Source organism: Drosophila melanogaster, chromosome 3L, assembly GCF_000001215.4.
Source record: "Drosophila melanogaster chromosome 3L".
Classification (NCBI taxonomy): domain Eukaryota; kingdom Metazoa; phylum Arthropoda; class Insecta; order Diptera; family Drosophilidae; genus Drosophila; species Drosophila melanogaster.
The window spans coordinates 9,786,850-9,813,741 of NT_037436.4; the positions used below are offsets into that span (position 1 = coordinate 9,786,850).

Below are 26,892 nucleotides of genomic sequence, written 5' to 3' on the forward strand. Positions count from 1 at the left end.
CCGAAATACCCCACGGCAGATGGACCGCCGCACATGGGGCAACTTGCCGCTCAAAGCTTGAAAAGGACTCAAATGCCAGGGGGAAAAGCGCTCAAAAGCTGTGTGCCCCACTGGAAAAGCTGTCCCAAAGAAATTCCGAACTCGACTCAAAGCGCTGACTGTGGGCCAATGCAATGATAACACCAAGTAGGCTACTGACAGTTGAAGACGAGCGTCCGTGAGCCACACACTTCTCGGATTACGACGCCGCCATCTCTAGATGTTCGTCAATTTACGTACTTCGTACTCCGTGTGAATCCGCATTAAGTTGGCGCGTTTTTATTGCCACGAATCCGGCCAAAAAAAAAAAAAATAAGAAAAGAAGAAAAGTGTCTCATCACGGGGCAAGTGAAATGTACGCATCGCATCCACATCCACATCCACATCCGTATTCGTATTCGCATCCGCTCGTCCCGGTTTCCATCATAACGTGACAACAATTTTGATTTGGTTGTGGTGCGCGAGTGTTTGTGCCGTAACTAAATACGGGTTTATTGTGGTTTTGCTGCTTGTGCTTCTGTTGCTGCTGCCAGTTTGCCATTTTGCCATGTCATTTGCCACTTTTTTGTTGCCACCCAATTCATTTGCCATAATAAATGCAAATTCGAAGAGCTTGTCACCCACAAAGCGCCGAGAAAAACATACACATACCCATACACACGCACATTACCGTAAGAGCACAAACACACACTCACTCATACACACAAACACACACACACACACTCACACATCGCGAATCGTGTATTTGTGCTAAAGAAAATTGCAACAGCCAAGCGCCTGAGGATATGCCACAGAAATGCACGACACATTACACATACGCCTTGTTGCACACAAATTATGTAATATCGCATTAGGAGACCCCCCGCTCGACAATGCCAGCGAACTGGACTTCTGTTGGCATATTGATGGTTACGCTCGTTGAGCTTCTTAAGCGATAATCGAATGCACTGAAGCAAGCCAATTTCGAGCAGAAACCTAAACATTCGCATCCTTGGAGTTCATTGGGCACATCAAATCAAAGAAACAACTTGCAATATTGCAATCATTCCAATCTTCAATCAGGGGCACAATAACCTCACCAAAACGAAGCTGAAGCTTTCTTAATATATGGTTTTATATGTATTTTAACAGACAATGTATTTCTCTATTCTAGGATATGTTGTTAACTGAGCATTTTGAAAGTTAGCAGAGAAGCGTTTGTTTATCGACCTCAAGATATAATGTATTTCAGTTCGAATTTAGCAGTTGACATATTTAAAGCGCACTTGCACTTATCTCATTAAATATTTATAAGTTTTCCGAAGGGATGATTGATTGGCTGTTAATTTGTGGCAAAAATATCTTGGCTTAAGCAAGTGAGCAAGATATACACAATGAAATGATACTAACGATACTTAAAAACGTGTTCAAACTCTTGTCAATATTGTAAAAAATATTCAAAAAAGGCAAACAACATTCTCTTTCATTTAGGAATTTGGTCAGATGACCATTTGAATAATTTTTTAACCATTTATCAAAACTGAAAGCTGCCCAAACGCCTCTCTGCAAAATCTTAGCAGTTTTTCATTCAATCCCATTAAAAATGTGAATGGCATATCATTTTTGCTCTGTGTACCTATGGGATTGACTTGAGATTCGGGGAGTGGCACTGTTGTTGAGCATTCGAGGTGGTGGTGCTGCATCATTCCTACGATTGCAGTGACTGGCGAATGTCGGACTCGGCGGCCACCAGAGGAGCACGCACCTCGATGCCACGCACGGGCGCCCTGTCCAGATGCGGATTGAGATACTTGTACACCTCGCTGCGATTCAGATCGATTTTGCGCTCCGGCTTCTGGTACTTCATGAAGTTGACCCTGCGAATGGCCAAGGAGTCGCTGTTAAATTGGAATTGCAAGAGTGGTGCAACTGCACAGGGGGGTTGCAAGGTGGGGGGTGGGGTGTTGGATTCGATATGGTATGGAATGCAGTGCTCCCGGGACGAAAAAGCAGCGTACATATGCATGCAATGAACCGGAGAACATAAGAAAACGTCCAATGTGACAACTTACTTTTGCATGGTCAGGCCGAGACCCTGCAGCTCCCTGGTGGATCCGGAGCAGTCCGTTTTTCCCCCATTGGTTAAGTACAAGACAAGGGCGGGCAAATACACACAGCACAGCACAGCAAAAGCAAAAGAGAAGTTGTTAGCCTCATTAAAGAGTCGAGAAGTGAGGGAAACGGGAAGAGTTCGTGGAATCCGTGGGATTGGTAGCGATTCGGATGGGGATTCGGGACTCTGGATTGGAATGGGGATGGAGCTACGGATTGGGAGGGAAAAAACTTACCTGAAGCGCTGGCGTGTTATATGCTCGCCATTGAACAAACGATTCCAAAATGCAATCTACAATGAAAATCAAAAGGCAGAGAGCAAGGAGAAAAGATAACCAAGAGCAAGAGCAAGAGCAAAGGCGGCATGCATAAAGAACTCAACCGGAACGCAGAAGGAAAGTCAAATCAACTGCAGGCCTTGTGACAAGACACACAGCCGGTTGGACAGATGGGGTTGCGAATGCGAATGCGAATCAGGATGAAAGTCGGGTTGAAAATGCCAACGGGCACAATGGGTCTCGTAATGCTAACGATAATGCCAACGATAATCATAATGAGGAGGAGTGCTAGGTGCTACGAATGTACCATACATATGGTTTCCAGTACATGGCATCCGGCGCACTTCTTCATCACGGCTGATTCAAATGAAACACTACCTGGAATCGTAGCCCAGCAACGGACTCTCATATGGACAGCTGCTAATGCGCAAATTTATGGTGCAATGGACGATGTAAAGAGTTGGAGCGAGTGGCCATGCCATGGAAAAGTGAAGAAGTGAAGTAAATGAATGCCTCGGATGAGCTAGCGTTATGGGTGTGGTGGTGAGGTGTATGCGGGGGGCACTGTGAAAAATCATCACCAAAAAGTATGTCCATCCAGTCAGTTTCACAAGGTATTTAAAAAACTTTAGAGCAAGAATTTTTCGTGCTTCGGCAGATAATTACATGTTGAATTCCTCTAAAAGTTCAATTTTGTTTATATTTATATATTGGAATTTCACATGAGACATTATTGTGTAATACTGAAATATTCCATTAAATTTCAATTAAATTTTGCTTCCAATTTCGAAAATTGTTAGCTGCATTACTTGCACAAGGCAGGCAGAAGCTATAGAAAAATTGTATTGAACTAAAAACAGCAGTAAAATGTCATAGTTTACCTTGACCACAGAGAATGACAAGATTTCTATTCCTTAAATTTGCAAGGACGTGAATATTTCAGATGGGAAAAACTAAAAGAAAATCCCATGCGGAAGATGGACATTTTTTTGGTGTAGTTTTTCTCGGTGCGAGTGTTTGCTCTGCGGACAAAGCGATGATATGAGATGAGATGAGATGTGAGGCGACAACAGAGGCAGAGTCTGACCATGGCAAACATGGTCAAACATGGCCAACTAGCCGCAATAAGTAGGGTGGTATATACATACTGAGTAGGATGGAGGATGGAGGCTTGAGGATTGGGAGTGGGGCTACCCACCCGAGAGTGCTGCCCGTGATGAGCTCCGCCTGGGCGCTCAGGGTCTCGGCAATGAACTCATCGTTGTAGGCATCCTTGGGACGGTACCAGCGCCGTCCGCCGGGAAGGACCAACGGACGCTCCGAGGATGGGACCAATGGCCCAAAGGCCCGCTTCGACCGCCGGGGATTGTTTTTGCGCACCAAATGCTCCTCGAGCTCCTCAATGACATCGTGTCTCTAGCAAAACCAAACAGACGGGCGGAAAAGTGCACACACCCACGGTGTTTTCCGAAGGAAGGGGGAAAAACAAAAATTGAGAACCATGGTAGATGCGGGGAAAAAGAGACGAAACATTGTTGAAGGGCTTTCCACTTGGTGCCTACTAATTGTCTTTTGGTTTCTGCATTTTTCCCCTGCCGCTGCAAAGGGCTTTATTTTTCAAACTAGAGAGAGAGAACCATCTTGGGCACAACGCTACAAATAACTTGCTGTTGGCAATTTATCAAAATTTAAACTCGATTAAAGCTAACTAACTACGTTTGGAAGCGCACATTATGCTGCAAGTAGAAAAAGACAAAAACCAAATGGCATTTTAGTTAATTTGATTTGTGGACACGGACACGGGTATGGGGGATCCAGAGCCACAGAAGCAAGCTCTCCATGGAGAAGGTCCAGCTGCCCGCAGCTGGATAATATGGCTCAAAGCATTCCGGGATAAAAACTGACTTCGGAACTCAACCGAATAGTTTGATGCCTTGCAGAAGGTCCTTCTCGTTTTTATCAGGCTGAGAGGACTGCTTTATACGAACTTAAGCTGCTATCGCAATAGAAATAAATCAGAAAGTTGAGAATATTTTGGAATAGTTAGACCTCAAAGACAGCTGACTAATGGGGGAAAACATTCTGAGCTGGCGCACTCTCTAAATCATAAATATTCTAGCTTGTTGATGCCTTAGTCTTGGGTTCATCTTGGAATAAACAAAGGAATTTAAGAAAAAATTTCATAAATTATTCTAAGCCATTTAAGTTTACTTTTCTAAATTACAATGAATATTTTAATATTTATAATAATATAACAACATTTTGTTGTTCGTAAGCTTCATAAACTTTCGCAATATAAATTCCATCAACAAGTAATAATATAACTGAATTAGCATTTCATTAGCTTACGCTTTTCAGCCTTTCCCAAACTTTGTCAATATAAATTCCATCAGCAAGTATTAATATGTAATCAAGGTATAGCTAATCCTTTAGCAAATCATCTCCGAGGCGAATAATCCCACTACAGAGAAGCTGGTAGAATATTTATTTTCCGCCCCATCACGGAGACAATGAAACATTTCCCATAAAGCAGTCGGCCTAATCCTGTTGCTCTAAATAGTTTAGCACGAGACCAAGTTGCGGGTAGGAAAAACGGACGGACCCGGACATCCAAGGACATTAAAACCAGCTAGACCCAACTCATGACAGCCTAATTACATTAACTGCCTTGCCAGGGATTTTATTTCACCGTGGCCATGGCTCCCAAGGCCAGTTGTGTGCCTCGTACTTACCTTCTGCTTCTTGAAGTTCTGCTCCTCGGACAGAGGTTCCTGCTGCTGCTGCTGCTGCTGCTTCTGCTCCTGATCCAGATCCTTTTTCTTGTCCTTGGCCAGGCGATTGTCGTCAGTGGAGCGCGATATTTCCGCCACTTCCCGGTCATTGGCATCGCATCTATCCTCATTACTCTCACATGGCCCCACCGGTGGGTTGTCACTTCCAGATATGGATATGTCCTTGCCTGCAGGACATGCGGTAAAGTGGGTAGCAAGGGGAGGAATTTGGTGCAAAGGATATACGCAAAAGTGCGGCATTAGAAAAATTTAATTACTGTCGACCTGGGCATAGTTTTTTGCACCTGCATCCTCTGTTTCGCCTGCGGTGTTGATGGTGTTGGTGGCAGTGGTCACCCCTTCCTCAACCTGCTCCTCGTTGCCTGAATTTTCATCGATTTGCGGCAACTGCTTCTCCTGCTGCTGCAGCTTAATGGTGGGCAGCAAGTCGGCCAGCTGCTTGGTCACTGCATCCAGGGTGGACTGAATGGTGGAGGGCAGTGACGAGAGGGCGGCCAGTTGTCGCTGCACATCTGCCAACTGGCGCTCCAGGGCCAATTCCTCCTCGCTTTTAACTGGCACTGGAGTAATGGGTTCCGCCGGTGGGGTTGCTCCTGCTGGACCATCGGAAGCTTCGTTGCCATCGGGTGAGCCCGGTTCTGTTTGGATAACCACTTCCGGCTCGCAAACCTCCTTGGGGGCATCACTCTTCTCCGGCTGCTCGTCCGGCAATTCGGTCTCGGGAAGTTGCTCCAAATTCGGCACCTCACTGTCCGTGGGCAGTGGTTCCTCATCCTTTTCGGGCTCCGGTTCGGGCTCCACCACCTCCTCCGGCACTGGTTCCTCTTCCTTCTTCTCCACTTCCTTGGGTGGCGTTGCTTCTTTTGGCGCCGGCTTAGCTTCCGGCTGTCACACGTAAACACAAATTAACTTTTGATCTTGGTCAGCAAATAATGCACTGAGAGAAAATTTAACCCAAGAATCTACGATTTAAGATTAAGGAACTTTTTCTTAAAAATTAACACATCTCATCACTTTTGCATCTTAATCTTAAAGTTTTGTTTTGTGCACAAGCTTCTTGGGTTAATATTCTCAAATTTCGTGCAGCTTTCCTCTGAGTGCATTCACTCACTCACCATTGGCGACTTTTCCCGTGGCGCCGACTTAACAATCGTCACCTTGTAGGCATTGGCCGCCCGTCGTTCCGCCTCCAGGGATTGCTTGCTCTTGGGAACGGGGCGATTGGGACGCTGCAGGAAAGTGGACCATTGACGGTTCTCCTTGTCCTTCTCCAGCTTGGTCTTGGTCACCTCCTCGTTGAGGGAGCGCAGTACGTCGCTGGACATGCAGACGCCCGGCTTTGGGAAGATCCTATAGAAATTGACGCTATCATATGGAAGTGGTTAAAAGAACTCGCCCGCATAGCATGCCAACAAATGGGGAAGTAGTCAAGGAGGGAACTGGCGGGAGAAATGGGTTTAAATTGAATAGTACGCACCCAAGGACATTGTGCTCCTTGAGCACCTCCGACTCGCCGGACAGCACGGCTGCAATTTCCTCCTCCACCAGCTTAATTTCCTGCCTTTCGGACAGCGCCGAGCACGGACGATCGGGTAAATCGGGCAAGTAGAGATTCTCGACGGGAAGGCCTCCTTCATCTGCCTGGCCTGGTGCATCATGCCCATTCACATCCCCTCGTTTCTCTTCCGAATGCACTTCCGACATGGGTTGGCGACATTCCGCCAGGACATCCACGTCCACTTCCACAGCAGGAGCCGCCATAGTCGCAGCAGCGAGTTCCCGGGGTAGCGGAACGAATGGCTCCGGTTCCGGAGTACGGGCATTTGTGGTTTCCGTCAGCTGGGACAGCGATGGAGTCGGCGACGGTGAAATGGTCGGCATTGGTGACTTGGTCAACGAACCCTCGCTCGTGGGAAACTTCTTTAGGCACTCGTAAGCGTCCTCCTCGTTCTCCCTGCACATGGATCCAAGTGACCAAAAAGTGAGCAGAATTTATGAACATTAGAATTAATTCCGTAACGTGGAATACCTGAGATGGAGCCCTGGTTTCGGGGACACTCTAAGAATAATTATTCATAACCCGAAAAAGTTGAAATACAAACTTAATTCAAATAATATAAATTGCTTCTAAAATGGTAGGGTAATTTTCAAAACTAATGGGGCTAGGTGGGTTTTTGAATTTAACTTTTCTTAGTTTATAATTATAATAAAATTAACTATTATGATATATTAACCAAATGTCATTTTACCCAGACAACTTTTTAAGAAAGCGCTTTATTTTTCCAGAACTTTATTCTTAAATCACGAAAATTTGTCATATTTTTTCCATTTCTCTCGAGGTCGTTTGTGGTTTGTGAATTTCTTGAACAAGTAGATTACCTTGAGCAGGGGCATGAGGAAACGTTCTTGGGTTGTTAGCCCGCTCAGCTGTGATAAATGGTCCTCGGTGGATGGGATACAAAGAGTAGTAGTAAAGGAACCGGACAAGGACGAGGACCACGACCACGAGCAGTAAGAGAACGAAACGGAATGGTATGGAATAGAAGGATGGGAAAGCTCACCGGTAGACGCCAAAATAGAAGACGCTTCCACTGCCCATAATGAGGCGGTGGGCCTCGTCGTGGGTAAGGGGCGTGGCAGCCGTGTCATTGATGCGCACGATGATATCCTCGACCCGCAGTCCAGCCTCGTCAGCAATGCTGCCCTCGGTCACCTAACGTTGAAGCATATGGACATGTTTAGATCTAGATGGGAATGCCTAGATATCGCCCGATTCAGATGCGGATATGGGAATGTGGCGATAGAATGAGTGCGAGGCCGAGATAGTCGAGATAGCCGAGATACAATACAATGGGATGCGATGCGATAATGGGGAAATTTCTATTAGCCGACAACGGCGACGTCGCGTGCTAAGTGCATAAAAATAAAACGCGCGCCAAATGTCAACAAAACAAAGACCAGCAGACCCAGACCCCCGAACAGACAATCATACAATCACGCACAAACCCAACAGAACCGAAGACAATGCCCAAGGAGATGGGGGGGCTACAGAGGATCTGTGGGGGCTGGGGGCTCAGAACGAGGGGTGCTCGAGTAGAAGTGGCAGCTCATTAACGACACTTCAGTTAAGCGAGTCAAGTGGAATTACCCATGTCTAACCACTCAAATATTGCATTGTTTCGCCGGATGGAAATGTTTGAGTTGAAGGATGATTCTACATACGTACATATATACAAAGTTATGAGTTCACTTAAAGAGAAGATTAATTTGTAAGGATAGAGAACCAAATATTGCTGATTCCAAAAAGATAAATGTTCAAACAACTCTACCACTAATATTTAAATAGCTTGTAAAAGCTTTTTTTTACAGAAGTTCTGCAATTTTAAAGCGGGGGTAAAAAATAATGTACAACTAATGAAACTTTCTAGGTCATCCAAAGTTCACAATAGTTTTCTCTAATTACAAAATTAAATTTTTAGAAATAAAAACCCACTGGACTAATCGTTTTAATTGGATAATACAATTTATGGCTCTTTTTTTGGAAAATTGGTAAATGTATATTCCGGAAATGGTACCAAATGACCGTGTAAGAGAATATCGTTTCAAAAATTTGCATTTGCCAACATTTATTTTCGCAACTATAAATCAAAGTGAAAATGTTGCGAGAACAATAACAACTAAATACAATATAAGCTTTATGGCTTTTGTGGGTAATAAAGTACAGACAAATTGGCGCAAATTGAGCATATAAATTGTAGGAATTCATTTAAAATGGTTTTGCCACTTCGGCCTTCAAAATTGCCAGCATACGAAGTGAGAATTCATCAAACTAATAGTTATGGATGAATTATGTTTCGCCTTCAAAATGCGAAATATCTTAGCACTCTGTTCAAAGAATTCTATTGCATAATTCAGGCAGTTTTGTAACACTTTCGTGGGCAAATAAACGCGATTGTTTTCGTTTCCGTTATGAGAAAGCAGGGTTCATAACCAGAAAGTCACGACACCGACTGCCAAGAGGACTTAGTAATGCAAATACTGCAAAAAAAAAAAAGTGGTTGGCACAAGGAGCAGGTGGAGGGTTGGAGACTCCACCATTTCACCCAACCAAGTTGAGGGTCTTTCCTTTCAGTCCCAGGGGTCTCTTGCATTTCACTTATGGTAGAGTCAATTTCCAGCGGTGAATTCGCAGAGCAAAAAGCACTCGACATCGTCGGAGGTTGCGAATATTTATAGAACAAAGGCTTTGGGCTTAGCTGGGCCATACATCTATGTACCAGACTGTATGTGGCGAGCAGCATGACGAAGAGTGGTAGTGTAAACAGAGGTTTTTCAAAAGATTACCAAGGATTGTTTAGTGTTTGCAGAGCCAATATGTGAAGGTGTGTTGGCACATTCCATAAAGTAATATGGACTCGAGTCGAAGGATGTGCTTTTTGAGTCTCTAACATGTAGTAAGGAATTCTTAAAAGCGGAGTATTAGTATAAGGAATAAATTAGCTAAGTTAATTTAGGGAGTTCATTGGAATGAAGAACATTCCGGACATTTTTCAGTTTTTTCTCTATCAGCCAGCTTGTGAAGTTAATAATTCATTTACAATAAACTTCCATTTTTTCATGGTATGCATATCCCAAAGCACAAACATTTTATAAATTGATCGGAATTTAAAATAACCCATAGCATAATTTGTTTATGTAAAACGGTAAAAAAAAAATAACCAAAAAGTCAAAAACAATTTATGACCTCCCTTCCTTGACTCTGCGGCTTAAATTGATTTATTCGTATCGAAGGGATGGGATTTTTTAGCGCCCCTCGCATTTCGGTCATTTGTTTTATGCGCTTAGCAGTTTGCCAATTAAAAATCGCATTTGTTTCGGATTTACGACGATGCTATAGTATTGTATGTATTGTATTTTTGTTATTGTTGCTGGTTGCGAATTGTCAACACAATGTTACAAAATGCGAATTGCCAAATGCAATTTATGCACAAACAAAGGACCAACTGCCAGCGAAACACAATTAAAATTTGAATAAGTTTATTGCCGCTGCCATTATGCGGCTCATTAGCGGGAAATGTATGGCCCTGTCGATTAGATAAACAAAAGCGAGAGGAATTACTTTAATTAACTAATTTGCCAATGCAGCAAATCCGAATGGACACACACGCATCGCGGCGTTACGTAATATTGCAATCGAACAAATAAAACTGATTCGAACGTATCGTATCGAATTAATCCAATGTGATTCATCAGCTGCATAGTGAGCAATATTTTCCACTGGTCTATGAACATCCGCCAGGTGAATGGGCTGAGGTGATGCGTGGGGGGGTGGGGGTTGCAGCATATAGATTTCGTTCTTTTTTCGAATCGGGCCTAACCTTAACCACCGTCAGCGGATAATCGTAGTCCGCCCCGCCCACCAGGCGAAAGCCCCAGGGCACATTATCAAATCGGCACATCTTAATGTCGAGCACCATGTTTCCTTGATTTATTCCGACTTTTTTTGTTCGTTTCGATTTTTCCGTTTTCTATCGCGAATTTTCTTCCACTTTTTTTTTTGCTTTTTTTCTAGCTTTTCCGGCACTTTGCGGTCGGTGGGAAGAAGCGAGTGTTTCGAGTGCAGCGCTGGCAACCAACTGTTGGCATCGCCGTGCGTGCAACTCGACAATCGAGTGGCCATGGCGATGGCGATGATGGTGATCGAAGCGATTTCGCACACTGCCGCCGGAGGAGCTTCATCGAAGCATACTTTCCTCCTGGCCACGACATGCTAATGAGGCTGCCACACTGTCAGCCATCGGCCCACATACCCCTTATCCCCATGCCCCACAGATATCTGGTCGTAATCGTAATCGCAATCGACAGCAGTCAGAGCCTCTTAGCGGCAATGTAACAGGTTGGGCGAACGGGTTATGCTTTGAAGTGGGCGGATTTTTTGGCGGTGATTACACTGAAAACTATGCTCGATAAAGCTGTGTGCATCAATTCACACTTTAGAGCAAGTCCCATAAGGCTAACTCTTCTGAATATCTTAAAAATGTCTTACAAATACATTCCAAACTATTGGTATAGATAGATATAGGTAATGATACAACTGATATTTGCTAAGAAATACAATACAATACCCCAACTACCAAAACAACAGTGCATCGCTTTTCCATCCAAATTGGGGAGTAGAGCTAGAAATAGAGTTTGCATTTTTAGGGGAAAAACGGTACCTGAAACATGGGTGATCAAAGGATTTGCAGTTTGTACGCCCGTGGGGCTTGCTATGCCACTGCAATGCTAGACTGCAGAAGAGGCCATTGAACTGCATTAGCTAGCGCTTCCGATTTAGTGGTATAAATACCAGTTGCAGCCCAGAGCATTCACTGCATATCCAAGATGTTTAGCCAGCACAACGGTGCAGCAGTACATGGCCTTCGGCTCCAGTCGCTGCTCATCGCAGCCATGCTCACCGCTGCAATGGCAATGGTCACGCCGACTGGCAGTGGTCACCAGTTGCTGCCCCCCGGAAACCACAAACTCTGCGGCCCCGCACTGTCCGATGCCATGGATGTGGTGTGTCCCCATGGCTTTAATACGCTGCCAAGGAAACGTGAAAGCTTGCTGGGCAACAGCGACGACGACGAGGACACGGAGCAGGAGGTGCAGGATGATAGCAGCATGTGGCAGACACTGGACGGGGCAGGATACTCTTTTAGTCCACTGCTAACCAATCTGTACGGATCCGAGGTCCTGATCAAGATGCGTCGCCACAGGAGACACCTGACCGGTGGCGTCTACGACGAGTGCTGCGTCAAGACCTGCAGCTACTTGGAGTTAGCCATCTACTGTCTACCGAAATAGGACACTTGGCCAACACACACACATTCATTACCCAGCATGCATACACATACATACATACATACGAACACTTGAACATGGCATTCCCACATACATACTATATGTACACCCGTTCTCCTAACAGCATTCGTAATCCAATTCGTAATCACTTATTTATGCAGCACCAACTTTGACTAATGAATAAAAGTAGACAGTGCAAAAAGAAGAATTTGTGTGAGCGGCAAAGACAAGACAGTCAAAGGAAAAGTACCAAGGAGGCGTAATTCGTTGCCAGGATGCTGCTGGCTCCAATCAGCTGGCTCGGGTTCTTGTTGGCCTACTCCGGCCTGCCGGGCGCCCAGGCGCGGATTGGTAAGTATAGGGTAGAAATGGTAGAGGCAAACGGGCTGTAAAGGCGAGGTAACTTTAAGACCAAGGACTTATTTGGTATTCATAAATGCAGGGCTTAGTACGGCCTGGCTGTTTATACATAAATTGTTTAATTGGCTGACAGCAAAACGCCCACAAAGCCCTTCTTCTCCCAAACACAGCCACCCAAAAACCACCCACAATTTTCCAATAGCCATTTGCATAAGTCAGCTTTGACATTGAATGAGTTTAGCCAGGCGTTAGAGAGAAGAGCCAACTCCGGAATGCACTCATCGCATCCTAACACAATTTGACAACCTGACTTTTGAGGATAACATGTGTGTGGATCCAGACCCCGACCCCGAGAGACCGACCCCGACCCAGACCCAGTTTAAGTTTCTTACGAGGCAGTATATAAGCCAGTTACTTTGGGCCAAACATCATCAGTTAGCTTTCGACCCGGCTCGACCCAACTTAATCCATTTGATCGTAAAGCAACCTAAGCAGTAAACCCATAACCATGAGCAAGCCTTTGTCCTTCATCTCGATGGTGGCCGTGATTTTGCTGGCCAGCTCCACAGTGAAGTTGGCCCAAGGAACGCTCTGCAGTGAAAAGCTCAACGAGGTGCTGAGTATGGTGTGCGAGGAGTATAATCCCGTGATTCCACACAAGCGCGCCATGCGTAAGTTCTTACAAGGATGCAGATCCTCAAGCTGGCTTTGCTAGATCTACATTGTATCCACGATTTTTATTAGCCGGTGCCGACAGCGATCTGGACGCCCTCAATCCCCTGCAGTTTGTCCAGGAGTTCGAGGAGGAGGATAACTCGATATCGGAACCGCTGCGAAGTGCCCTCTTTCCTGGGAGCTATCTTGGGGGTGTACTCAATTCCCTGGCTGAAGTCCGGAGGCGAACTCGCCAACGGCAAGGAATCGTGGAGAGGTGCTGCAAAAAGTCCTGTGATATGAAGGCTCTGCGGGAGTACTGCTCCGTGGTCAGAAATTAGGCCTCCTAATGCGAAAATCATTGACCCCAACTGACCTGGTCGACGCGATTATCTCTGGATCTGGTTCCAAACCAACCATGTGCATATATACTACAATCGATGTTTTTTACAGCTTGTTGCATGTTACTCTTTACGAATGATCGAAATGGATTAAATATATATTCTGCTTTAAGCTTTGGCAAACAATCGCAAATGCTACTTTATATTATTATTAATTTGGGACGTTACATTTATTATTATCATTATATGATATATATGTTGATTATTACACTTGAATAAAAAGCGATATAACACAAGTATTCAGAAATCTAAAATGAATATATCTTTTTTTCTATTAAAACTAAATTTATTGAAAACAAAAAAAATCTTAAAAAAACTTGAAACAATTTAAACCATTCATTCATTTCCAAAACTTGTTTCTGTCTTAATACAGTAGGCAATCCAATTGCAATTCAAAAGTTAGTCGCATGTGGGAAATTTCCAAATTTTAGTTCATAGCTTTTTTCGTACTTCGTTTATCGATGATTATATCATCCGTAAAGAAGTAATTGATCAAATCTTATAATCAAAACATTGACTTACTTTTATGTTGACCTTAAAAGTCGAGTATTTCTAGTCGCGGTTGGCCGATTTTATAGCAATACTCATAATTTAATCGTTCTGTGTAGTTGTAAATTAGAAGATTATTACATTTTGAAAGCTAAAATAAACGGAATCAACTAAATTCATGCAGACCTTAAATAACAATCACGCATTACCAAATGCAAGGCATTAAAAGTGCAAAACGGATAATCTTAGTAAATTAACTAAAATATTAATAAATATCGTTTTAAAACTGACCATTTCAGCGTAGGTTTTGAGGGCATTAAATTGGAATGATTTTAAACTTTACAATGAACAGAGTTTGTTAAAAAATCACAGCTTCCTTTTCAACATAGTTGCAAACAGAAATCCGGCCGCTGTTCAATAAATAATTAACTGCAATGAACGACAATGAAAAATCAATGTAATACCCGTTTCATTACCAATCAAGTTGGCCAATCTGCAGCAGTTTGAATACATAATTTATTTAATAATTTATACCCAGGCGATGTATTCTGGCCCCGCACAATCATACATATCTACCATGCATAACATCCCGTGTTCCGATTCATTTCGCGTGCCTGTCTCTGATTTCAGATCATAAATTATGCGCATACATCCCTCTTACATGTGCATATATATCATAAATCCAAAGTTGGAATTGAGTAGGCTTCGATAACGACTTAACAACTATGATTACGTGAGTGCTTTCCCCAATCGGGTCCTTTCATTCCATTTCAATCATCGCAGTTGTCGTCATTGGGTTAATAGGTTTACGAGGTTTACGTTCTCGGCTTGGCAGCACAATATCTCAGCACCTCATCCATGGTGCACGACTTCAGGCAACACTCGTCGAAGACTCCATCCCGAAGACGTCGAGTCTTGAGCATCTGAACCGAACTATCACTCAACAGTCTTTCCAGCAGGGAACGGTCTTCGAAGCCATCGATCTGATTGAAGTTCACGGGGTCTACAGGTGTTAGGTGAAAGTAAAGAGATATGGCACTTTAGTATTCCTTATATCAAGAAAAATCCCACCTACCCAAAGTTCTCTTGGTCATTGCGTTGAAGCCATACACACAGAGCTTGGAGAGAGTTTCGGGCAGTTTGCGGCCGCACAACTTCATGGTGGCCTGGACACCGCCGATCATAAGGATTAGTAGGAGTAGGCTAGGTAGCAGGATCCTCCTGTCCTGACACCTCATCTCGATGCCCATGAGTGATGAAGTGGTGTTTAAGTATGGATGCGTGAATCCCCCGGGGAGTGTGTAGTATGTGTCTGCCAAGTGGCACGGCCTCAACTGTTTGCCTCCCAGCCATCGACTGAGGGTTATATATATGGGGCAGAATCGGATAGGATACGAGTTGGATGTCTGCGGGCTGTATCCAGCGTCTGAGCACTGTCAGCATGAGTCAGCCGTAGTGTCAGTTAGCATCATCCACATATGTAGTTCGCCCTGGTCTGGTCTAGTTTCTCGTGAGGATTCGGGCTGGCATGGGATGTCTGAAATGGTGAGATGATGATGAGCCCGGGGGGTCTGACGCATATCAGCTGGCGTTTGTTTACTTTCTCGCCCAAGGAGTAGCGCACGGATCTGGATTGTTGAAAAACAAAATGACGTGCATCGAGTTCCCTTCGGCAGACGAGGATGTTCATCCATTTTGGTGGGTTCAGAAAGTTTAACTGTAAAGTTTAGCAGTTTAACTATATAGTTCTATGCATACATATTTAAACTCACATTTGGCAAGCTACTAAAAGTAAACTTACTTGAAATATATTCATTGATTAAATAAACACTTTTTCGAATTAGTCATTTATTAAATTTGGAATGTAATAAAAATTACCTAAAGAATAATGATACTTTCAAAACTACTTAAATTCTTTAAATTAACACAAAAGCCATTACGTTTTAACAACACTTTTAGAGCTTATTTCATTCCCATTCAATTAAAAACGAGTGCCAACTTATTCAATTGCTTTTGAGTGGAAAACAATAAAGTCGCCTTCTGTTATCTCATTATCTTGGCTCAGTACCTTCGATACTTTATGGTTTCCCCAAGTCCCTTTTGCCAATGATAAGCCAACTGAGCCTTTTTTCCGTCCGCAAAAAAACAGGTATTAGTATAGATTTTTACCTGTAAGAACGGAATTATTATCATTTCAAAACCCTTCGGTTGAATAGAGTGTTATCTTCGGAAAATCCCGCTACTGATTGGAAGTTGTTTTCTAGTTTTGATATCGCTCCTTCGATAATAACAAAAATTATGGATAAAAAGGAAGCTGTAAATTCGAATCTGAGTGTATTACCGAGTTCGTTTTGTCTCCACCTTTTGTTTTGCTTATTAAAATCAGAACGTCATCTAATTAAAAATTCATATTTTTCATTATTGTTCTCGGAAAACAAGGGCACCGCACTCGAGGTGCTGAATGGCAGCTGCTTGTGGGTGGCTCGATGGTTTGGGTGGCTTCGGGTGGTTTGAATAACAAGGGGATTCCCCATGCCTCACAGCTGGAATGCTGCAGGGCGTAGAATGTAGAAAAAAGCAATGGACTCTTCTTTTGTTTCTGCTGCTGCTTGGAGAGTAACTTTATTTGCCTCCACTAGAAATTTTACAATGAAATATTTGGAAATACGATTACGTTTATAGTTAGGGGTTAAGTGTAGTAGGAAAATGAATTGCAAATAGCCTGCCGGTCGTCGGGTGTTTTCCCCGTGCCGCCACACAAAATCTCAGCCATGTCGTGTTCATCTGGTACTTGGTTTTTGGGATCTGGTTTCTGGTTTTTATTTGTTTTGTTTTGCCATCCTGGTCATCAGGCGCAGTAGTCCAGTATATCGTCGTAGGTGCAGCCCTCCTTGCAACACTCGTGGGCGATGCGTCGCCGATGGCGTCGCAACTTTCGTCCACTTCCGACGGCCGGTGGCACACCCTTCTCCGTATCCGCATCCGTATGCTTCTGCTTTAACCTTCCCGTTTCCGTTTCCTGTTCAATGTCCTCATCCGGCTGCTGTAGCTTACGGATAAGGTCTCGCACTCTAGCATCCTTAGACGCTTGTCGAAAAGAAGTTAGATGTATGGAAGCCAATCGAATATGCATAGTACCCAAACTTACCACTGCTCCGCCTGACACGGCGTGTAAATCCATTAACACAAATCACATCCAGTGCCTGGATCAGAGCCTCGCCGCACATCTTTCGGCGTCCCTGGACCGGCTGCAGTAACTGCGACACGGTGGCCAGCAGGAGCAGCAGCGCCAGTCCCAGTCTAATCAGGCTCATCCTGCTCGATCTTTCACTCCGCCGTCCGTGCTCTCACCGGGCATAAAAGGTATGCCTCCTTTATCTCTGGTATCTCTGGGTCCTATCTCGAACTTCTCGTGCTCTTGGCAAACCGATCGCTGGGCATGCCAAATGATACTGATCCTTGGAGTTGGCCGGCGCTCAAAATGTTGACTCGCTAATTGACTTTTTGACTTCACGTATTGCGACCAGGTAGAAAGTTAAATTCGGGCCAGGTCAGTCAACCAACCAAACAGTCAGCTGCAGGAGATTTCCATTTGAACTACCAGGTTTTTCTTATTTTTGTCGCTCGACCAGCCGGCGGGAAAATGCCCCGCGAAAGGAAATGGCCTTTCCCGGCCAGGAATTGCCCGACTTAACCAAAGTCAAAGTCTAATCTCGATCCTTACTTTACGAAGGGGAAATACATACGAAATTGCTCAGGACATAAAAATTTGTTGTGTAAAACTGGGATATAGATTAAACTTTTCTTAGCAAATAAAACAACAACTTTTACATATATCTATGGGTATTTAACTAACACATTTACTTGATTCTACTTGTTTGTTGACAGGCTACTTCTGGCACATTAGTGACCTCCACCTTGACACACTCTACTCCACGCAGGGCGACATATACAGAAGCTGCTGGGAGTTAGCACGATCGGTTTCCGGCTCCAATGCCAATAGTGCGGCATCGGAGCCACCTGGTCCCTTTGGACACTACAACTGCGATAGTCCTTGGAGACTGATTGAATCGGCGGTGAAGACGATGAAGGCCAAGCAGGGCGATAATGTGGAGTTCGTTCTGTGGACAGGAGATGCCCTATCCCATTCGGCTCAGCCGCTCTCCGAGCAGAAGCAGCACGAAATCCTGCGAAATATTACAGAACTGCTCGGACGCAGCTTCTCCTCGCAGTTCATATTTCCGGTCTTGGGTCACGAGGACGGCAGTGGCAGCTATCGCAGATTGGGCGAATTGTGGCGGCACTGGCTTCCCTCCGAGGCTCTGGTGACCTTCGATCAGGGCGGCTACTATTCCATCGAACAGACCAAGAGTCGTCTGCGCATTGTGGCTCTAAATACGAATTTCATGCGACTTGATCCCGATCCGGATCCAAGGGCATCGCTAAGTTTACGATGGCCAGCTGAATATTTTGCCGAGCCCAAGGCATCCGTGAGCTCCATATCGGCAGAGGATGAGCTGCTGGCGGAGCAGCAGTGGCTCTGGCTGGAGGAGGTGCTCACCAAGTCCAAAGAGAAACAGGAAACGGTAGGAGTAACTATTTTAAACAGTATATAGTTGGAAAAATAGTAATGTAATTTAAAATCAGCTTTTTTTATGTTAATATTAATTAATTCTCATTTCAATCTACTAATATCAGAATGTGTCAACAACCCATATTTACAGATAAATTAATGAACTCATTATTTTTATACTTCGAAGTTGTTATGAAATTATTGATAAACTAAACTCGCTTTATTTTTGCACTTTTTTAACGTAAATTAAATTAAATTTCACAAAATTTAAGGCCACAGTTTAATGTTTGCTGCTCGTAAAGCCAATTTTTTTTTCATAAAATTAACGAGATAACGCGACGAATATGTAAATATTCAATATTTTTGTCTTACCTTGACCCTTGCATATCGCATGCCAGTAAATCCAATCGGATAGCCAACTGCCCTTTTGATTAATTATCATATTTAATTTGCAACAAGAAGGATTGATTTCATATCATTCGCCGCTTGGATTAAATGAACCGAATCCGTTTACTCATTGTCCCAACCAGGTATACATCGTTGGCCACATGCCACCAGGTGTTGATGAACGTCACCTGGGCACCCAGCACAACCAGTTGACTTTCACGGAGCGCAATAACCAACGTTACCTGGACATGGTCCGCCGCTTTGCGCCGGTCATCCAGGGTCAGTTCTTCGGACACCTACACTCGGACACCTTCCGTCTGATCTACGATGCCAAAGGTTAAGTACTAGTCTGACCATTTCTACAGCCATAAAAAACTACTTGAAGATTAGTACCACTTAAAGCATATTATTATTAACTTTTAAGTGGATAATAACTAAATATCTCGGAAATACATGGCTTGTGAAGATCATTCGTTACATTTTTGTTCACAACTTAAAATGGTTTCCTTTTCGGCTGACAGGCAATCCCATTTCGTGGCTGATGATTGCCCCATCGATTGTGCCGCGCAAGGCGGGCATCGGTTCATCGAATAATCCCGCCCTGCGGCTCTACAAGTTCGACACGGGCAGCGGCCAGGTGCTGGACTACACGCAGTTCTGGCTGGACCTGCCACTAGCCAACCGGGCCAACGAGCCCACCTGGCAGCCGGAGTACAACCTGACCCACTACTATGCCCTGCCGGAGATCTCCGCCGTAGCACTGCACAATTTCGCCGAGCGATTCACGGGCACCGACCTCTCCTGGTTCACCAGGTAAATGCAAATGGATTTGGGGGGCAAACTATGAGCGTGTTGATTGATTTGACCGGTAATCCTTGGAGCTCACAGATGGATTTGCTCCTGCAGGCGACAGTATTGCAGAGGCAATAATGTTTGAGTATCTGGAGCACACGTAAATTGATAAATGCAAGCTTTAAATAGTTTAAACAAGCATTTGAAAAACAAGATAGCCCGTAAAAAATTATGTTTTTTATTTCTGAAAATCAATTTAACGCCTAATTTACTTCATGATAAAGAAACAAAAGGTCGCTTTAGTTTTTTCCACGAAAATCAATTTTAAATTTAAACGTTTAACGGCTGACTTGTCCAATTGGTACGGAATATAAACCATTTAAAAATTAAATAAATCGTATTATTTTCGTAAACCATTTCATTTGTGAGTCCTTAAAAAAGTGGAGGCCCCTTTTTTTCTTAATCCAATACCCCGTTGCAGTCCAGTTATCACTTTACAAAGACCGATGGAAAAAAGTAGTCCTATTTTTTATTATGCAAGCTGTTTTAATAAAATAAATCCGTTTAAAATTGAAAATCCGCTGAAAACGTTTTTTCGCAATTATAATTTTTTATCAAAACTCATTGCGCATTTCATAGTGAGTCGCCCACTATAACCCCCCATCAAAATTGACTTAAATATTACCTCAGCACTTTTTATTGATCAATAAGACTTAAATTTGTAAATAATCCGATGATTTTGGTAGGGAAAAATCTTTACTAAAAGGAGTCTTATGTGGGGATATACATACATATGTATATATAGGAAAAGTGTCGGGAAAGGATCGCAATTCGTTCAGTAAACCATTTATATTCATCCGGAATATAAACGCCCTCCATTATTGTAAGCCACCACTGGGAGACCCTTGTGCAGAGCAGAATTGAAGGGGCACAGGTAGACTTCTTCAATCAGGACACCGCTGAACCACTTTCGCCCGCCCGAGTGGTGTTGCAATATGTAAATCAAAATGGGAGATAGCGGCGCGGCTAAGAGCATTTATGAAAGCCCGGCTGGCCGGCGATACAGGCCAAAGCAAACAGGGACTCCAAATGACGCTTATACTCCCATGGACCATTCTTTTTACCCGGCTCATACCACCCGTTTTTTTTTTTTTTTTTGTGCCCACAGATACCACCGAGCCAACGCTGTGCGATATCATTCCGGGTCGGCCTGCCCCGGACTCTGCATGCTCAATCATTACTGCGCCATCACGCGCCTGGACTACGATGAGTTCCGGATCTGCCTGGAGAAGGAGCAGCTGGCTCTGCAAGGACGCGCCCCCGCCGCCCTAATGCCCACATCCTGGAGCTGGCTGCTCGGCGTGCTCGCCGTTTTTTATGGCCTCCACGCGGAGCGATGGTCAGGGGGATGCAACAATTGCCACATCCAGCGAATTTAAGCGTTCTCGCTTAAGCGGAACCATATCAATGTGGGGCAAGAACACAGGATGCGCAGGCACTCAGAAAAAAAAAAAAAAGATGACAGCTTCTAGGCAAATTATGAGGGAATCAAGAATACCCTTAAGCTCAATGTTGGAAAAAAACGAAGGAGGTCCTTTCAAAATGTGATGTATTTGTTCATTGTTACGCATTCGTAGTCTCAGTTACATTATGAGATGTTTGAGTTTAGAAAACAGGGTAATTTGGAAATTATTTCAAAAGTTTAAAGTTGTACTAATACATTTTGTTCTATAGCTACGAAGCTTTTCTTCTTTAGTTCTATAGTAAAAAAAAGGATTTTAATGGTAATTGCTAACTTTAAGGTCGTTTTTCTTCTGAGTGTCATGATGCGGAAATAGATAGTAATGGATATACGTAGGAATGGGTGAGCTAACAAAGGTCCAGCGAGAGGGGTCGAGGACGAAGGATAACGTGGCTGAGCAATTCCTATATACAAGTATAGCGCTAATTTACTCTCAATTATGCTGCATATGAGCCAGTATGCGTGCCATATCGTTTGTGTGTGTGATATGATTACAATGAATCGTCTCTGCATGTGTATTCGCGGATATATATGCCTATATGTATATGTGTATTGTATGGACTTGGATATATGTATGTATCTGTATATGTTTATCTGGATGTACTTATTGTATATGAAATAAACGAAAACTTTTAATGTTACTGCCCTTGCACAATTTGTTTTTCGTTGGCGTCGTTTCGTCTCCGCTTTCTATAAATATTTAAGCAACAAATTGTGGTGTAAATAAATGTGTTAATTTGCGCAAACAAGTCGGCAGTTAAATAAAATGATTGCAGATGCTGTTCGGGTTTTGCGGGAAAATTCGAGGGTTACAGTCCGGGTTTCCAACACTTTTTACGACCATGGCCATTAAACGGCGTAAACCGCAGCGCAGTCGTATAAAAAAGTCATTGACAATAGCCTGAGAAGCCAAGTCGAAGAAGTCCTGGTCGCTTGTCTCACTATTCAAAAGAAGATGCATATGGCTGGGAGGATGTGTTCCAAGGACATTCTGTATTACCATTTTGCAGTGAATTCTTTGGAAATCATTGAGTATTTGTGTGGAATAAATTAAGCTTCAGAAACCAATTTATTGTTGATACTCAATCTCTAAAAATTCATATATCTACGTATGCAATTTTAAATTTTAATTTATTTCGTTTCTAGGTTTTCAAGGTAAAAAAGCATTCATGGTCTTCTTAAGTTTGTTAGAATCTTAACGAAAATACACTTAGCATACTGTTGTTCTGTTTTCCTCCCTCAATTTCCTAATACCTCAATATTTCACAACTCGCAGCGCAAAACAACTGCAAAAGTCAAACATTTTCCCTGCCATTTTGCAAAGTTCTGGTTAAGTCACATAGTTCCGAAAACTTCCGTAAAGGTGCACATAAAGGTCGTTAAAGAAAATTTAAAGAGCGTTCCCTCGGCGATTGGCACTCCCGAAGCGAACTTAGTTTACCCATGAGGCACTGAAAGATGGATATCGAAGTGCAATTATATGCATAATATATATAGGCATATCTATCTACAAATTCAATACGCATGCAAATGATTTCCTTTCTGATTTGAATTTGATTCGAATGTTGTTCAATTTAGTATCTGAGAACATGCCCGCCAATGGTAACTAAGATACCTTGTATCGCAACCCGAGTCGATTCATAAGTAATGTATGAGCGGCCACCGAATGACCCCGCAAGAACATGTTGCACGGCCATGCCACCCAACATGCCACCCAACATGCCACCCACTAAGCAGCAACCCACTATCTTTCCACCATCTACCCACTAACCAACCACCCATCTCCCAATTTCCGTTGGCATGCGTGACTCCGGTACGTGATGGTCAAGTAAATTATAGGCGAAATTGAAACGACCATCCGTACCATAAAGGATGCGGCGCCTGGCCTGGCTGTTAGTTTTCACAACTTGGCCCAAACCACCGGGGGGAGTTTAAAGTATTCGGCTGATAAGTCATTGCTTAATTTGAAGCAGCAGGTGATGGCCACAGTATTGCCACCTGAAGAGAGATTGATTTTACCTAAATTATACCCGTTACTTGTAGAGTAAAAAGGTATACTAGACACTTTAGAAAGTATAAGGTAGCGTTAAAAAAAGTATCTTTAAGGTTTAATAAATTTATCAAAAAATTAAATTTAAAACAGCTTTTAAGTTTCAATTAAATTTATGTACGCTTAATTTGTCTGAATAAACGAAAACAATGCGCAATTGTTTGCATAAAAAATTGAATAATAGTTGCAACTAGTTAAACGAAAAGATTTTGTAACATAACACAAGCATGCAATTAACAAATTCATTGTTGGTCCAATAAAAATACATAAATATCTTTTCTTATTTATTTTGATGTGAATATTTTGCCATAAATTAAATAAATGCCAATAACTAGTTCGCCACAGTTATGTTTATATTTTATAATACATATTGATGTTTATTGAATAGCAAATCAAAGTTTTTCGGCAGCATATTAATTTGGCCCAACAATTTGTTGGACATGTTTTTACTTACAACAAAGTTATTATTTATCCTATTTGCTGGAAACTTATATTTAATATTCAAATTTTGCGGAAAGTGTAGCAAAGACAAACGCTTTTGGTTAACAAGTAGCGCACATCAGCCAACTGCCAAATTAAACAGTTTGTTGTTTCGACCCCGTGGAGCCGCAGCCACCAGTTGTGGCTAGAAAAGCACCGAGTTGGCAACAATGCTCAGGTGGCAGTGGCGGACCTGGAGCTGGTCCTCAGGTAACCCGAGTCCATCAAAGTTGCACTTGCACCCACCCGGAGCCAAAGTGACAAACACATGCCGGAACACCCGCAGTCATTAAAGTTTATTAAGAAATTCTGCCAACTCTTTGAGCAGCAGTTATGTTGGGGAGGAGAGGGGAGAGGTGAGGTGATGCTACTCCATATCTTTCTTGGGGGGATCTGGACCCCACACACCATCAGCGCTCCTTGGGGCCACTCGATGGAACTTCAACAGCAGGCGACGAAATGTTTTGGTTTTGCGGCTTTTGCAATTTGGCAAAGTTCGTTTGGATTTTAACTTGAATTGGGGTTTGCCGGCATCGGCTGGGGGCCGCTCTTCCATCTTCCATGTTCCATCATAACGCATTGGGGACCCCAAGGACATGAACAGCCGCACCGAACTTGGCAGCCGAAATAATACACACGACTAAGCAAATACTCGGGGAGATGAATATACAATACACGGAACGAAATGTGGTTCCCTAATGACTCACAATGAAAACCTTGTGAGTATCGAAAAGGATTTTAAATAAATTACAATACTCAGCAAAATTCCAGCGAAGTGGGATTCCATGAAATGCTATTATAGCCTTCATTGCGGGTTACAATTATTCAAGTATGAGTAATAAATTTTATACAAGCTTTAAGATGGTTGTGAATATAATATTGTTCATCTAAGAGTAAAACCAACTAATACAACTTAATGATAGAAATATGCACCAGATTCATAATAAATTGAAAATATTTTTTAAATATATTTTCCTTTGGTGTACGAGGCACTACATTATATGGGCACATACTCACACGATTTCTGTGTGGTTTTTGCCTCTTTTCCGCACTTGGCCATGCATATGCGATACATTATAAACACTCACCTGTTCCACTCAGGTAGTACGAGTAGTAGCAGCAGCCAAGAGCACATACCATATAGTTTGGTGGAGAGGGGGATTATAAATATTTGCACATTATAGCAATATATACACTGCTTCGCTGCGCTTTGGATTCGGCTACGGATACGGATTCGGGTTTGGATTCGGATACGGATTCAGATTTTTTTTGCTGCTTCTGCTGCCGTAGCCAAAAACAATTTCAATTCTAATGTGCCATTAATCATTCACAAACATTAAACATATTATTTTTTGCTGGCTTTCTAGCGTGAAATACAGGCAGCTTAGTTGCCTGTCAGGTGCTCTGCAGCGGAGCTTTTTGTGCATGGGTTAAATTTCGCTGACAGGCGCAGGAGCGAGGGGATGTTGGGGGGGGGGGGGGGGTTAGCGGGCGGTACAGGTGGGCGGTGCACAGGTGAGCAATGGCGAGAACACACACTGAATGCACTAATTGTTGTGCTTGAGCGCATCGAAAGCACATGAACTTGTGAAATTGCAGGGCACAACAATATAACAGCGCTAAGTTGCTGATTCTGACGATCATGCGGCCGCTGCTCTTGATGGCAAAACAAAATTTCCAAAAATATAAGCAGATGGAAACTACAACTAGAGAGAATGACATAGACGAGTTCCCCAACTATCAGATACTCATCGTTACTCAGCTGGTAAAAGATATTTAAAAACATAGAAAAATATCAAAACATTTTTCAAAAGTTTGGTCGTCGCTGTATTGGGCGGCTTGTGGGCGTGGCAAAATATGAAAATAAACTCTATCTCTCTAGTTTTTATAGCTACTGATATCGAGGCCACATCGATATTATATCTGGGTTCCCGCTAGAATCCTGCTAGAGATCCCACCAGAGTCCTTCCACCTGTTACATACTTTTCAATGAATATAGTATACCCTTTTTCACTACGAGACACGGGTATAAATACTCAACGCACAAACAATGAGCGGGGGATAACGAACAAATATCGAAACGTGTGTTAACAGACGCCTGTCTAATGCCGTGCTCGAATATCACACTGAAAAAAATATCTGTTAAGATAGTACTTATGTAAATATTTAAAAAAGGCCATTTAGGATACATTTGGGTATATTTTTATCTTAGCTTAATTCTCATCAGAAAAGTTTTCTTAAATACATGAGTAGAACGTTATATACATTCCTTTTTCATTCCATCAATGCTTATGATTGCTTTTTAGTTTTATTAAAAATTTAGAAACATAAAGGTAAGAAAAAGCAATTTCAGATTGAGCTTCTAACGAACCAGATTATCTTGGTGTAGATTTTTGTTTCTTTTCCGAGTTAAATGGTATTAAGTAAATGAACACTACCTTACAATATTTGAACAAGATTTTCGCCTCTGTGCAGCAATTTCAATTGTGTGCGGTTTCACTTCAATCAACTGCAAATAGAAATCCAATTTAAGCCCAGCTTGTCGACGCTGCCAAAAGTATGCAATGAAAAAATATGAAACTTAAATAAACTAAACCATGCATCTAGTCGATATAACCCGGTATGTTTGCAGGGCATTCGAAACGTTTTCAATGGCTTTCCAAAAATCCAAAAATAAACGTTCAATATTTAGAGGAACATGCATATAAAATTGGTATCGTATGCGTGTGAATAGGTGGAGAAGAAATGTACTACATATATCGAATCGTTGTTTTCTTGTTAATTAGCTGTTTTAGCACACATGCCACTCTGTGTGTGTGTGTGTGTGTGCGTATGTATGTTGGTGCTGAATATTTATCGCTTTTCCACTAACGCTTCTTGGCTTGAAGTGCTCTTTTCCTTATTTTCCTGTTGGCTTCAGCAAGTGGAATAGGGGGCATTTGTGATTAGCCCAATGTCCGTGGCTAATTTATAATCGGGTGTGAGTGGGCGTTCTATGCTTTTTGGCTAAGGCGGAGGATTGGGCTGGGTGCCCCCCACACACACACACACACACACACACAAAAGATACACCCGATGGGGTGTCATCATCAGCGATTTTCCATGAATATGAAAATATATTATTAAAAGGCAACTAGA

General features: G+C 42.9%; 6 protein-coding genes across 11 annotated transcripts, besides 1 other annotated feature; 3 read left to right on the forward strand and 3 right to left on the reverse strand.

Annotated features, from left to right (window-relative positions):
- Positions 1–196: 196 nt before the first annotated feature.
- CG32052 (uncharacterized protein) lies at positions 197–21,864 on the forward strand. 3 transcript variants are annotated; one of them, NM_001316482.1, is made up of 6 exons: positions 197–394; positions 12,208–12,397; positions 17,839–18,536; positions 19,054–19,246; positions 19,432–19,723; positions 20,871–21,864. In NM_001316482.1, exons 2-6 carry the CDS (start codon positions 12,322–12,324, stop codon positions 21,139–21,141), a joined length of 1,530 nt encoding a protein of 509 aa, NP_001303411.1. In that variant the 5' UTR covers positions 197–394; positions 12,208–12,321; the 3' UTR covers positions 21,142–21,864. The 3 variants fall into 3 exon arrangements, with proteins under 3 accessions (NP_001303411.1, NP_001303410.1, NP_729555.4); NM_001316481.1 differs by having other exon boundaries at positions 197–383; NM_168375.5 differs by lacking the exon at positions 197–394 and having other exon boundaries at positions 11,944–12,397.
- Positions 1,084–10,838, reverse strand: Zasp67 (Z band alternatively spliced PDZ-motif protein 67). 4 transcript variants are annotated; one of them, NM_001300086.1, is made up of 9 exons: positions 10,579–10,838; positions 7,762–7,913; positions 6,678–7,154; positions 6,316–6,550; positions 5,485–6,085; positions 5,141–5,367; positions 2,367–2,422; positions 2,091–2,123; positions 1,426–1,895 (listed from the first exon to the last, which is right to left on the reverse strand). In NM_001300086.1, the coding sequence occupies exons 1-9, from the start codon at positions 10,675–10,677 to the stop codon at positions 1,727–1,729; spliced, it is 2,049 nt and encodes a 682-aa protein (NP_001287015.1). In that variant the 5' UTR covers positions 10,678–10,838; the 3' UTR covers positions 1,426–1,726. The 4 variants fall into 4 exon arrangements, with proteins under 4 accessions (NP_001261655.1, NP_001287015.1, NP_648358.2 ...); NM_001274726.1 differs by lacking the exons at positions 2,091–2,123; positions 2,367–2,422 and adding an exon at positions 3,607–3,824 and having other exon boundaries at positions 1,084–1,895; NM_140101.2 differs by lacking the exons at positions 2,091–2,123; positions 2,367–2,422 and adding an exon at positions 3,607–3,824 and having other exon boundaries at positions 6,316–6,565.
- Positions 11,571–12,201, forward strand: Ilp1 (Insulin-like peptide 1). The gene has a single exon (NM_140102.2). The coding sequence runs from the start codon at positions 11,585–11,587 to the stop codon at positions 12,047–12,049; it is 465 nt and encodes a 154-aa protein (NP_648359.1). The 5' UTR covers positions 11,571–11,584; the 3' UTR covers positions 12,050–12,201.
- On the forward strand, positions 12,849–13,591 carry Ilp2 (Insulin-like peptide 2). Its single transcript, NM_079288.3, has 2 exons — positions 12,849–13,077; positions 13,151–13,591. Exons 1-2 carry the CDS (start codon positions 12,915–12,917, stop codon positions 13,399–13,401), a joined length of 414 nt encoding a protein of 137 aa, NP_524012.1. The 5' UTR covers positions 12,849–12,914; the 3' UTR covers positions 13,402–13,591.
- On the reverse strand, positions 14,449–15,271 carry Ilp3 (Insulin-like peptide 3). Its single transcript, NM_140103.3, has 2 exons — positions 15,026–15,271; positions 14,449–14,953 (listed from the first exon to the last, which is right to left on the reverse strand). Exons 1-2 carry the CDS (start codon positions 15,198–15,200, stop codon positions 14,766–14,768), a joined length of 363 nt encoding a protein of 120 aa, NP_648360.2. The 5' UTR covers positions 15,201–15,271; the 3' UTR covers positions 14,449–14,765.
- Ilp4 (Insulin-like peptide 4) lies at positions 16,550–17,414 on the reverse strand. The gene is made up of 2 exons (NM_140104.3): positions 17,099–17,414; positions 16,550–17,037 (listed from the first exon to the last, which is right to left on the reverse strand). Exons 1-2 carry the CDS (start codon positions 17,262–17,264, stop codon positions 16,799–16,801), a joined length of 405 nt encoding a protein of 134 aa, NP_648361.1. The 5' UTR covers positions 17,265–17,414; the 3' UTR covers positions 16,550–16,798.
- Positions 21,865–25,462: 3,598 nt separating the features above from the next.
- Positions 25,463–25,521: a mobile genetic element.
- Between the last annotated feature and the right edge of the window lie 1,371 nt (positions 25,522–26,892).

Bases quoted from the DNA above. Each gene is read 5' to 3' on its own strand.
- Zasp67 (NM_140101.2), bottom strand. From the start codon at position 10,677: ATGGTGCTCGACATTAAGATGTGCCGATTTGATAATGTGCCCTGGGGC. The intron at 7,914-10,578 runs GTTAGGCCCGAT...CTTCAACGTTAG, and splicing joins ATCCGCTGACGGTGGTTAAG to GTGACCGAGGGCAGCATTGC. The intron at 7,155-7,761 runs GTGAGCTTTCCC...ATCCATGTGCAG, and splicing joins TTCTATTTTGGCGTCTACCG to GGAGAACGAGGAGGACGCTT.
- Ilp1 (NM_140102.2), top strand. From the start codon at position 11,585: ATGTTTAGCCAGCACAACGGTGCAGCAGTACATGGCCTTCGGCTCCAG.
- Ilp2 (NM_079288.3), top strand. From the start codon at position 12,915: ATGAGCAAGCCTTTGTCCTTCATCTCGATGGTGGCCGTGATTTTGCTG. The intron at 13,078-13,150 runs GTAAGTTCTTAC...GATTTTTATTAG, and splicing joins TCCACACAAGCGCGCCATGC to CCGGTGCCGACAGCGATCTG.
- Ilp3 (NM_140103.3), bottom strand. From the start codon at position 15,200: ATGGGCATCGAGATGAGGTGTCAGGACAGGAGGATCCTGCTACCTAGC. The intron at 14,954-15,025 runs GTAGGTGGGATT...TAACACCTGTAG, and splicing joins AATGACCAAGAGAACTTTGG to ACCCCGTGAACTTCAATCAG.
- CG32052 (NM_001316482.1), top strand. From the start codon at position 12,322: ATGCTGCTGGCTCCAATCAGCTGGCTCGGGTTCTTGTTGGCCTACTCC. The intron at 12,398-17,838 runs GTAAGTATAGGG...GTTTGTTGACAG, and splicing joins GGGCGCCCAGGCGCGGATTG to GCTACTTCTGGCACATTAGT. The intron at 18,537-19,053 runs GTAGGAGTAACT...TGTCCCAACCAG, and splicing joins CCAAAGAGAAACAGGAAACG to GTATACATCGTTGGCCACAT.
- Ilp4 (NM_140104.3), bottom strand. From the start codon at position 17,264: ATGAGCCTGATTAGACTGGGACTGGCGCTGCTGCTCCTGCTGGCCACC. The intron at 17,038-17,098 runs GTAAGTTTGGGT...CTTTTCGACAAG, and splicing joins CCGTGTCAGGCGGAGCAGTG to CGTCTAAGGATGCTAGAGTG.